The 12042-nt window shown below is 45.5% G+C and overlaps 1 protein-coding gene across 19 annotated transcripts in view; it reads left to right on the top strand.

The window, feature by feature from the left end:
* Nucleotides 1–8292: 8292 nt before the first annotated feature.
* FBRSL1 (fibrosin like 1) overlaps nucleotides 8293–12042 on the top strand; it is a 404406-nt gene continuing 400656 nt past the window's right edge. For all 19 annotated transcript variants that reach the window (XM_026091846.1, XM_026091849.1, XM_026091843.1 and 16 more), the window contains exon 1: nucleotides 8293–8489. In XM_026091846.1, coding sequence (XP_025947631.1) covers nucleotides 8295–8489 — 195 coding nt within the window. In that variant the 5' untranslated portion in view covers nucleotides 8293–8294. The remainder of the gene's footprint in view (nucleotides 8490–12042) is intronic.

Below are 12042 nucleotides of genomic sequence, written 5' to 3'. Positions count from 1 at the left end.
GCCTTTGGTAAAAGAGCCATATGCCTAGTCCATCTGCCCAGCCTCAGGTTGGCTCAGCTCAGTTTTCAGAGTCCACCTCATGGAAGCATGACATCCCTGTCTCAGCAGAAGTTGTAATGGTTGTAGTTTGTCATTTTGTCATTAATTTTAAAGAGATAGCCATTATTTACAAGAGTTTCTGTCCATAGTGACACATGTGCTGCAGCAATCTGTCATTCAACAGCGCCTTCCTGTTTTCTCTTTTCTGACCAGTTTAGCTGAAAAATGGTAATGGTGAAAGCATCAGCTGCCTTATCAGTTTGACCAATAGGACCTTGGTGACTCTTCCTTTGGCAGCGCAGGGCCAGCTGGTACAGCTGGAGGCTTGGGGTTGTGCTGCCTTCACCGCAAGGAAGGACTGAAACTGAGCCAGGAAAGGGCCACGTCTGGCTTTGAGCAAGGAGCTGCTTTTCCAGGTCCCAGTTCTGTCTCTGAATGGGAGCCTCAGTGTGGTTTAAATAATCCATTTGAGGGGGGAGAGAAGTTGATTCAAATTAAGTTTTTAAGTGCAGCTCTGTAAAGAAGCTTGTGATTGCTGGCTGTCGGCAGAGCGCGGGCCCAGCAGTGTCTCTGATTATTTGTACGCTTGAGTAACATGTTCTCCAAAACACCGGGCCTGGGGTTCGTGCCTGACCTCGCTGCTCGCTTTGGGAAGTTAACTGATATTGATGCCCCCCAATTCTCTCTAAAATGGGGGTGTTATGCATAGTCTGGCCCTTGTAAAGCGTTGGACAGTGCAAGGATGGCGTGCAGAGTTGCTGCCGTCCTAATTCTGCCGTCTTTGGAAACCGCTCACCAGCATGGCCGGGGAGTTTGCGGGAGCGCTGGATCCTTGCACGCCCACGGAGCCTGCAGGAGGCCGCTCTGCGCACGGGGAGCTCGTGCTGGCGCTCGGCAGTGTGGCGACGCAGCTGAAAGAAGCTGAAGTAGGTGCTGTCAGATAAGTGCAAGCTCTTTTCCAAATCCTTCATACGCTGCGTAAACCGGGCGGGCTGAGCTCCCAGTCTGGGCTGAAAGYGGCCTCAGCCGAAACATGCTTTTATCTCCCGTGACAGCTGGGCAGGTTGGCCTTGCGGGGCGCGCGCAGCAGCCCCTGCCAGCGCCCCCGCCGCCTGCGAGAGCCGGGCAGGCTGGGCTCGCCGTACGCCTCGTTTCGTCTACCTGGAAATGGTGCCCCGGCTTCCCTTCAATCATTTCAGCTCCCTCGCTCTCCGGCACGCTTTCCACTGACAGTAATTCTGCGCACGCTCGCCGGGTGTTTACTGCCGTCACTGGAGGAAGTACTGATGGCTTAAAATGGGATCATTTCCTTTCTGATGGACAGCAAGCACCTGTGGGAGTTTTAGTAGCTGCGCAGCGTGTCCGTTAGTCGGCGGCGAGGAAGACGTGCGCAGCTCTCTGCAGCGCGGCCTCGCAGGCTCTGCAGAGCAAATTGGAGGACGGGGAGGGAAGCGWGAGCCGCTTCCTGGCGGGGCTGCGGAGCGCGGCAGAAACAATAGATCGTGTTTGCCCTGCTCCGCAATGGGCGGCGGTGGCAATATTGATACCAAAAACATGGGCGGCCAGGTGCTGGCACTCGTGCGGATTCCCGTGATTTCTTTTTAAAGATAAGGTATTTGCTGCATACACTCGTATTTTTATTGTCCCTAAATTACCATTAAATATTCTATATCCAGGTTCTTGGTAATGCTGTGGAGGGAGGGGAGTATTGATTTGTTTTTGTTTTTGTTTTTTTCCCCCTCAACTAAATGAGAAGGAAGAAAACAACACCAACCCCTTTCTCCCCAGGTTTTTAACACAATTACTGCTTAATGCTTTCTCAGTGTTTATTCAGTTCTTGTACATTCAAAAAGAGTGGTTAAAACCTTGCACAAATATTGTGGGTTGAAATGCATTTACAAGTATGGTGATACTGAACTTCCCTTTTCTAATTTTCAGCTACCTTGCCTTGCAGTAGCATTTGTTGAAGGTACCTCTGCTTGGTACGACGTCTTCAAAGTGCTAGCAGCAAAGATCTTAATTCCTGGGAGACATAAGTGGTCATTTAGCAGAGTACCTGGCAGCTTGTGCTTCAGCTTTTCAGAGGTGACAGGAGTGCAGTGTCTGATAATAAATTTGAGTGTTTCAATTACACTGAGTTTCTTGGTTCATCTGCTTTTATTTTTTAAGTTAAATCATGCATCATAAACCTGCAAAACAGTGGCAGCTTCAAATGTCTTAACATTTCCAAAGCTGTCTTGTCAAAAAGTCATCTTATTCTTGAGCTGAACATTTGACGGGGTCAGAGCAAACGCGATGCATTTTAAAAAGCTAGACCCAAACTCATCTGGAATGTGTCAGCTAGGAAAGGGGAATTGCAGTCTAAGGTTAAACAAGCAAGGATTTCATTTGCAATCATTTTAATTGATATTGATTGCATTGCTTGAATGTAGGGTCAGAGCGAGAAGAGTCATTTCAAATCTGGACTACTTTTTTTTTTTTCCTTTTTCCCTCCTTTAAAAAAAAAAAAGAGGCTTTAGTGGCTGAAAGGCTAAGGGCTTGAGTTAAATTTTTAGTGAAGTTCGCAGCAGGGGAGAAGAGAGGGCGGGAAAGTAAAACAAACGAGCGTGTGTTATGTTACAGGAAAAGTGAGAACTTCCCCCTCCGTGAAAATGGCAGCCTCCCGGCTGGAGATGCCAGCAGACTGCCTCCAAGCCCCGCGAGCCGCCGGGAGAGCGGAGCCTCGCTGCTCGGCTGGACCGCTGCCAGGCGGGTCTCCAGCGGGCTGCCGCCGCCGCGCTCCGGGGCCGCCGCACCTTGAGCGCCCGGCTGTCCAAAGCAGAGTCCTCTCGCTTCTCGTCCTCTCCCACCGTTTCTGTGTTCCTGCTTCTCTCTTCTGTTTTTCCTCTTCTTTTTTTAAATCTCTGCTTGCGTTTTCTGCCTTTTAACCACATTGAGTTCAAATTCAGTCACCTTGATGGTCCCCCCTGATATCTCAGTGACCTCTTCTCCCTTCCCATGTTTCTCCCTGTTTTCTCCTTGTTTCCTCATTTCATTTGCCTCTTAGCTGCTCATCTTCTCCTGTGCTGGATCCTGTTGCTGGAGTGTTTTTTTCTCTCTACAGACCCATCTTCAAATCCAGGCCTTAAAGTTCATTTCTTTCGTGTATCTTTCTCATGTATACATCTCCAATATTATCTTTCCCTTTGAATTCTCTCCTTTATCACCTTTGCTGCAACTAGACAATAGATTGCTCTTAGTAGAGATCCTGTCTTTGCATTTGTAAAGTGCTTTGGCTACTTAGAAAGCACAAGAAAATTAAGTCAGCATCTGATTCTGTGTTGTTCTTCTGTAAATTGGATATCAGGTCAATAGGAATATTTTTTAAAGTGACTGCCTAAAAGTAAATCTGTTTCAGTTAATCTCTGAGCCAGGATCTCTCCCTGACTCTCAAACATTTGACAGCCATACTGCTAATTGCGTGATAAGGCTAATATAGGGAGAGCTGGTGCTCAGATCGGAAGGGGCTTTTCCACGGCGGTTTTGCTGAGGGCAGCGAGAGACAGAGAAGAGCAGGGTGAGTTTTTGGAGAGAGCAGTTTTTTGTGTTTCCTTGGGGTGGATCCTTTGTTGTTCACTGGGATATTTCATGTTCCCAACTTAAGGAATAAGTAACGAAGAGCCCGTGAGGTAGTTGTGGAGAAAGAAGTTGGAGGCTGTTTCCCTTCTGGGAAAACAGCCCATATAATCCTTTAAAGTCAGCAGAGGCAGTCTGGCAGCAGAGGAAAGTAACCGGTCTTTGGCTTGATGTCTGAGCCTGGCGGTTCCCCGCCTGCCATCGAGATGGAGGGATTGTAATGGACTTGAATTTGCACCAGGGCTGCTATTCTAGCTAGTGCTTGAGGGTTGAGGGTAGTTATTTTATTAATGGTAGATGTTATTTTTGTCCTCAGCACCCCAGCAGCACACTTGAGGTGATTTTTTTAGCTGTGTGGTTTTTGCATTTTTTTTCAGGTTCTTTAAGTGTTCCCTATGTATGAAAGGTATTTATAACCCTAACCTCCCCCTACATGCTCTCCGAAATCTGAAAGAACTGTGTAAACTCGGAGGATTAAGGCAGAATTTGAGCTGGACTGAGCAAACACGCAGTGATAACTCCAGCCAGTGGATAGCAGTGGATGTGAGCTTGCACCAGGATCCTCTAGGGCTGACTTATTTCCTGATCAAACAGTGCGGAGTCTGTTGTGCAGAAATTGCTTGGTGTGTGGCATTTTAGGCATAAGAAGGGGGTAAGAACGATCTTATTCCAAGCTGCGGGCCATGGACTTGCATTATGCGTAGCATTGCTTGTGAACAGCGGTGTGCATCTTGAGCATCTTTGGAGATTGCAGCTGTGGTGCTGGTGGCAGGAAGAAAAGCAGCTTTTGAGGAAGGAACATTCCAGGTAATTAGGTGTAGCTAGCTACGCTGCAAGCGGAGGTGCAGTTGCATAACTTCAACTAGCTTGGGCAAAAGCAGCAATGAAAAAGCATTCCCCAAGATTTTATCATGGGCTCTAAAAATCTGCTGTAGAATCTAGTTTACGTGCTTGGGTTGCCAGCCCAGGCTGAAGTCTTTGTCAGTGTGTCTTCACAGCTGTTGGTGTGCAAGTTATTTCAGGTAAAGTTGGAGTAGGTATATCTACCTGTGCGGCAATTATATTTTCAGCTGAAGTATATGTGGTCTTTGATACTGGGGCATCCAAAAAAACAAATGGGGTGATAGAATCTGAATATTTCATTTAGTAACTGCCAGGAAAGAGGCCCTAAAGAAAGGCCTGGTTCTTTATCTGTAACCAAGCAGTCAGTGAGAACCATCTGTGCTCGGTCTGCATCCCAGCCAGAGAAGGGACTGCAGATGGAGAGGCTGGAGCCTGCCCTGGGAGGTGTGAGAGGGATTTCAAAGTGAGGACTGGTAGAAAACACATCTGGAAGCAGTAAGGAGCAATAGTTTTGGTTGTATATGCTGCAACAAGATTTGGCAATCTATGTCCTGGAACTGAGAAGAGAGAACAGGCCTGGATCTACCAACAGCCAGGTCTTTTGACTCCCAGATTGGGCAGAAACCCCAAGGCTGGATGATATGGAGTCCTTCAGGCTTTGTGGCCTGACTTCAGATGTTGTCACTGCGTGAACTCCTAGGTTTTACATGACGAGTGAGGGCAAAAATAACAGCTGGTCTGGACCTGTCTGGGGGGAAGGCCCTAATGGAGCTGTTTGTCAGAAAGCCAGTATCACCTGCAGGTGGGAATTTCAGGTCTGAAGTTCAGGTACGTCATCAAACGCTGTCCACTGCAGTGATGTACTGAATGTTCTGTATGCGCTTAAATTTTCCAGCAATTGCCTGCACACAAGCACAGATGCACATCCAAAAATAGTAAGCTGTTGTGCTAAGTGAGGTCCCCAACTCAGAGGTCATAAACTTTAGTAAAAGAGCAATCGCTGGAAGGCTCTTTTTGTGGAGTAAATAAAAAGGGAACAAAGGAGGCAAGAGCAGCAGCCCCATTAGCCCCCTCCTGCTCTCGCCTGAGGCTGCAGAGAGGTCTGCATTTAGCAGCCTGGAAAGCAGCCGGGCTGTCACCCGCTGTCAGCAAGTAGAAGCCGAGGTCAGTGTCCTGCGATCCCAGCAAGGGTGAAGTCCTGTGAGCTGTCACCTCCGCTGAAGCAGAGGGAGCGGGGCCAAGGAAGAGCCTTTCCTGGGACGGGACTGAGGAGGTGGCTCCTCCCGCAGCTGCTTTTGTGCCACGGGCCAGCAGCCGCCGCAGCTGCCTGCCTGTGGGGTCTTAATTCACGACTGTTTGGAAAGCGCTCGGGATTCGTGGACGCAAGTGGCGCTGCAAGTGAAGGCGTTATTTCCTTGGCTTGGATCCAGTTATGACTGTATTCTCTGAATTGATTTCAGTGATGAGACAAACCTTGCCTCTCTGAACAAAATGGGGATAAAAAATAAATTTCTAAGAAGGGAGTTTTGTATGGTGCAGTAAGGGGAAGAGTACAACTTTCTTGACTCATTGTGTGCGACAGTGAACCTGAACCTGCAGTGAATGTGCTGTGCGTGCTAAGGGAAGACTTTCCCTAAAGCGCTAACAGAGGCCTAATTCCCACATGAAGCCAGTTTGAGTTAAAATCCAAACTGCCATTTTCTGCCTTTGCTTTCAAAGTGAATATTAAAGGCTGAGCCGGGGGGTGTATTATTTGCTGGAGCTTCCAGGTGGTGGTATTGCCCTGCCACTGCCGCCTCCTCCATCACCAGGGGTCTGTGGCAGAAGCAGCATCTTCCATGCGTCTGCCATCACGTTGCAGCTGCCTATGGTTTTATAAAGAAATGCATGTTTTTGGTGACTTGTTTCATATGTTTTGCTGAGTATCAGTTAACAGATGTCATTTCCACTGCACTACTTTCTGATTAGTTACTAGAACTTAGTGTTTTGATGCTATCTATCTCAGCAACTTCACCGTAAATAGGACAATGTGACCTTTTTATAAGTGGTGTCTCAAACTGCTGCTTTAGAGTGTTATCTTAAAACTAAAAACCAAAGTAAGCAACTAAACACTAATTGGTGGTACTCGTTTTATCATTCACAGAGAATAATGCCAGACAATCATTCTCTTTGCTCTTTCACTAATTATGGATTTGGCAAGCTGAGCTATATTCTGTTTTGCCCTGTGCCTCTGAGACAGTGCTACTTATTTGAATTTGGGGGCAGGGGGCTGTGGTATCTTTGGGGGTTTTTGCAACCTGCTGTATGTGTGTGTGCTTTAACAGGAGGTTGCCAGCCACAGATAACCCTGGGCAAGTTGCGTGGGGATCGTCTGGGTGCTGGATAATTGTCTGTTGCCCTAGGATGGGATAGGGAATGGTTGTATTTCTTTTATCACCGTGTTTCAACTTCCAGTGTCTGTGCCGCCCTGAAGTGCCGGTGCAGCGTCTTGCTTCCCAAGGAAAGGTGACTCTAAGCAGTGAGTGAYTGGAAGGGGAATCGCGTGCTGCACACCGAGGCAGCCAATTCACTAATTAAAAGAGCGGGGGAGGAAGTAATCTAGAGCAATCAGCAGGGCATTTCATCTCAATTCCCAACTTTCTTTTTTCGTTGGGCTTTAGGTGGTAAGAGACTAGAGAGCTAATGGTTTCATGCGCCCTTTTGTGGTAGGGAAGGTGTGTGCGTGTTAACGTGACTGAGTTGTGCTGGGAGCTTTAGTCACGTAGGGTAGGAAAAATGATGTTCTAATTGTTCAGGTCAGAAGGGGTGGACTAGGCATTTAAAAATATTTCTCTGGCTGAAGTTTACAAGTTTTGTCATGATTAGCAGTGCTTTTAAGGTATCTCCTAGTCCAGTTCAGTTGCTTCACATGAAAAAGTAATAAGGATAGAGAGTCTGCACATCATGCCAGAAAGAGGTCAGTTTTGACCCTCGAGCAGTTAACAAAAGATATGGGGAAGAATCTAACTAGCTGCGGTGAGCTAGTATCTTAGTGGCTTGGTGTATTATTTCTTGTCTGTGGTGTGTGTGTAGGGGGAGAGGTTGGTATATTTGCACCAAGAGTTCAGCCTTCAGTTCTTTAAGAGGCCAGGGATGGTAATAGGAACAGTAATTCCCTTCTCTGATCTCACTAGCATATGTTAACCATTATTACATGACACACCAGCTTTTTTTTTATCGTGTTTAGATCATATGTTATAGCCCTGATTCAGGGAAGGCATTTATCATTTAGAAGTATTCAACCGCTGTTATGTGTTTAGATACCATTGATATTAGCTAGCTTATTGCATGTTAGCCTTTGAAAGCGTATTTCTTGATACGAATGTTACTGTGAATTAGACTGTCAGGCACAAGGAGGGGGGGTCTGATATGTTACTTTCTAAGACGGAAAAAAAAAGAAAATAAAAAACCACTTTTGTTTTGGGTGAGCAGAGTTAAAGGCTTTTCCTTCAGGATGGTGATTTGTTTAGGTACTATTGACGTATGGCTCCGGAATTAATCTGAGGCAAACTCATTTTCATAACCAGTTTCAGCATCTCTGGAATTAATCAAACACGTAGCCTGGAGAGCGTTCATCGTAATCTAATCTAAAATTACTGTTTGCATTGTGCGTGCCTAATTATTCATCTTGGGTTCTCTCTGGAAAGAACATGCTGTTTTGTTTGTGTTTTTATTCAACATTTATATTGCTTAATGCTTAACAGTAGTCTCAAAAAACTTAAAGAATTTACAATTTTCTTCCTCCTTTACAGAAGGACATGTCGCTAAAGCCTCAGGAGCGGAAGGAGAAGTGGGAGAGGCATCCAGGAAAGAAACCTCGAGAATCTGAAAACTGTGTGTCTGCTGAGCCAAGTGAAAATGGCCATAATAACGATGCTGGGAGCTCTGAGAGAGAGGCAGATCGAGGCAAAGAACGGGTGAAGAAGAAACTCCCTTTGAAGCTATCCAAGCAGGTAGGACAAATATTTCTCATCGGAAGTGACTGCGTTGTAGCACTGGCCACTGTAAAATGTTGTCCTGCTGCTAGATCAGGATTGTTAATGTAACTGGCTTCTCTGGTAATTTGTGCTGGAGAAGACAATGTCTTTTACACGAATTCTAGCCCTGTGGGGAAGGTCTTTATTGCAGACAAGTTTTATAAGTTACAGTGAAAGAAGAGGTGTGCTGAGTAATGTAGAAAGAAAGCATTTAGGAAGGATCAGACCTGCCTTGTATCCTGTAACTTTGAGAGAGTGCGGTAATTCATACAACATATTTATGGCTCCTGCTGTCTTAGACACAAATAGAAATCGTCAATCAGATCATAGCCACCTTTAGGGATGACCTGGTTGTTAATGTGCGCTTGGAAGCTGCAAATGTGAGTGTGTCCATCTCATGAATCAAGTGCATGGGCCCTCCAAAACAGTATGTTGGGAAGGAGGAGAATGCGCAAGAATTTTGTAAGTGGAAAGTCGGTTTGGAGGAAGTTGCAGTTTAGGGGGGTTCCCTTTGCACTTCTGAAATGTGGTAGAGCATTAATAAATGAGGAGTTGTGATGCTGGGGGAACAATTCCAGAGGCTCCCACCTGGACCACGGTGTGCGTGCAGAGCCAGGGAGGTGACAGAGGAGAGGCACTCTGGGCTGGCAGGCTCTTTATCACTTACTACTGCTCAGCAGGGAGATTTGTTGGTGACTCAGTGCTCATTCATCAGTTTGAAGTCCGCATGGCACAGCAGCATATATCTATGAGCAAACACTTTCCCAGTTGTCTGTTAACGTGGTGCCAAATGGCAGCCAGTAGGAAGCCTGGGCTACTTGATCCTTTTGCATTTGTGCCAAGCTAAAAGAAAGTATACCACAATGAAAAAGTAATTCTAATTCTTCGCGATGCAGAAAAAAGAGCTGATTTAACCAAAGCACATCTCCTCATCTGTGGAAATGGTTCTGTATGTGTGCCAAACAAGAAAAGATTGAAATCACCAGTTACTGGAAGTGTTTTTCATAGATTTTCAATATTTTAGGATTTGAAAGGATTTTTAAGGTAATCTGATGTGACCCCCTGCATACCTTCTCCACCGTAGGCAATCTTTTGTGATTGAATTGTAGGATTTTTGTTCAAAAGGCCTCATCGTAATGTATGTTAGAAATTTTGATGGCCCCCGTCTTCCAGTAGCTAATTGTTCTTCTCATTAACGAATTAGCTAACTTTTGTTCTCCTCATTTTGATTTAAAAAAAACTGTGGGAATAATTCACTCCAAATAACTTATGCGAGGATGTTACTACTTTCCTGCTTGCAGACATTGAGGTAGCCCATCATATAGTCGTATACTTCTAGTAAAACCTCTGCCAGGTTTGTTTTCTTCTAACTCCCCAAAGTGATACCGAGTGGTTTGTTTTTAGAATTGTCAGTGTATATACTTAAAAGGTATCAAGTTTCTTGTTTRTTTTTGCTAGTAGTCAAGTGATAGGGCTTCACTTCCCCCTTTTGGATACAGGTGCAATGGATTTGTGTACAAATATTCAGTCTGTGCAAATTAAAATGGCTTTTTTATTTTGGGTGAATAAATACGCATTGTGTATTTGAATTTTGGTTTCAGTGAAAGGTTGGGCAACTAGGGTCGTCTTACTTGGCTTCAAAAAACCATAAACTGCTAAGTATCTATTTTACCAGAAAGTCCTGGCTTTGATACAAGATCTTTAGGAGCAGTAGCGGCTTGTGGTATCCCTGCCTGCTTCTTACCCCAGGATTGTGTTAGTCTCTGCTTCACCAGGTGCTCTGGCCTCTTCTTTATAAAGTTGTTGAGATTGTGTGTGTGTGTGGGGGGGGGGGTTATTTTTTTATTCGTGTGGAAAACCCCCAAACAGCAACCCAAGAACCCTTGCAAAGTACCTACAAAGCTGGCTCGGTTTCCAGCCCTGGTACCCGGCGTGACCCTGCAGAGGCTCGAGCCGAAGCAGCGGAGGGTGGTGCAGCGCGGGAGCGGGGAGCTCCGCAGGGCGTCTGCAGGCCTCTGCTGCTGCCCGCATCTCTGCGGCTGGAAAGCCCGGTCTCAGCACGTACCGTCTTTCCAGGAGCCGCAGAGTTGTTCCGCCCAGTCCAACCTTGCCCAGCAGCGAGCTGGGTGCTTTTCAGACGCTCGYGTCTGTGCCGTAGCGGCGCTGTGCGGCCGAGGTCGGCCGGGCAGCGCGCAGGGAGGTCCCGCGGGAAGCCCGGCTGCCGAGGGCTCCCCTCCCCGGAGCTCCCGTGGGAGCCCCGGGCCCGCTCCTCAGCCTGCTCGGGAGGAGGAAAGCGCTGCTCGTGCTGACATCCTCTACGTGAAACACAAAACTTAGACTGCAAGTATTTGTGGCCACTAAGGAATTCATGGCACTTCTTTACAGACCTTTGGGGTAAGAGGTTTTGGTATGCTGGCCACATTCCAGTTTCTGTAATTATGTTCTGCTGCCTCAGTTTACCAAATGCTTAGATTCCTTATGTTTCATTTCTGAAAAATGAGGATGTTGATACCTGTTTCTCCTGGCTAGTGTTTGGCTGCCATCAGTGATTAAACAGAATATTTGCACATTCCCCAAACCCTGAATTCGTCTTTCCTTCATCCATTCTTTTATCTTTTCTTCCTGAAAAAAGTAGTAACAACCTTCAAAAAGAGAGAGGTATATAAAAAAAAGTATAAAAAGAGTGAGGAGTTGCCCAAAGAGTATACAATAAAATCTGTGATGAGCAACTCATTAAAACACTGTGCCTCTTCAAACAAGTCACACAAGTTCATGTTTTTATTGAAAAGATAGATTTAAAAAAAAAAAAAATACCTTGTATTATCCTTGTATATAGCTGATATAACTGTGAAAAACAGACAAGTTTCAGGCCTTGCATGGCGATGAAGTGGCAGCAAAATCCAAGCTAGATAAAATAGATTATTCTTGGTTCAAACTAATTATGCCGATATAGACAGCTTTATTTTTTTATTGTTATTTTTTATTAACCACAAAGTTTACACCTAGAATCTTGGCATTTCCTGCCAAGCTGTCTAGAAAAATTGGTTGTGATATTAAGTTTCCTGGAATTTTGGGGGTGATTTTTGCATCTGAGGGTTATAAACATAGGTTTATACCTAATTTGGAAAGATTATAATTAATGCGAATTATATTGAGATATCTTACTTAGAAATTCCTGATCAATTTGAAGCCTTTCTTATACTCTCATTGCTCCTCTTCACTGTGCTACTGATTTGTCATCTTTTCTGTGCAACCTCCTCTAATAAATCAAATTGGGCATTATAATTATGGCATTCCGCTAATCCTTGTAGATAGGTGCAAAGTGGTAGGCTGATCTGAGTGCCAGGTTGTCTGCTTTGTTTAGAAAATTAGATTAATGCTTCACTCCATTTGACAAAACATCCAGATTCCTATTTGCTCCTGATTATTCGGTTCTTCTGTACCTCAGGGCATGGCGAGAGAGTTGCTGGAGCTAATCTGGCCTTTCCAGCCTATTACTCCAACTGTGTACAGAAATCATTTAAAGGCA

This window comes from Apteryx rowi, unplaced genomic scaffold (genome assembly GCF_003343035.1).
Source record: "Apteryx rowi isolate R43461 unplaced genomic scaffold, aptRow1 scaffold_93, whole genome shotgun sequence".
Lineage (NCBI taxonomy): Eukaryota > Metazoa > Chordata > Aves > Apterygiformes > Apterygidae > Apteryx > Apteryx rowi.
The sequence above is the reverse complement of the archived record's forward strand: the minus strand, read 5'-3'. Positions and strand labels throughout refer to the sequence as shown.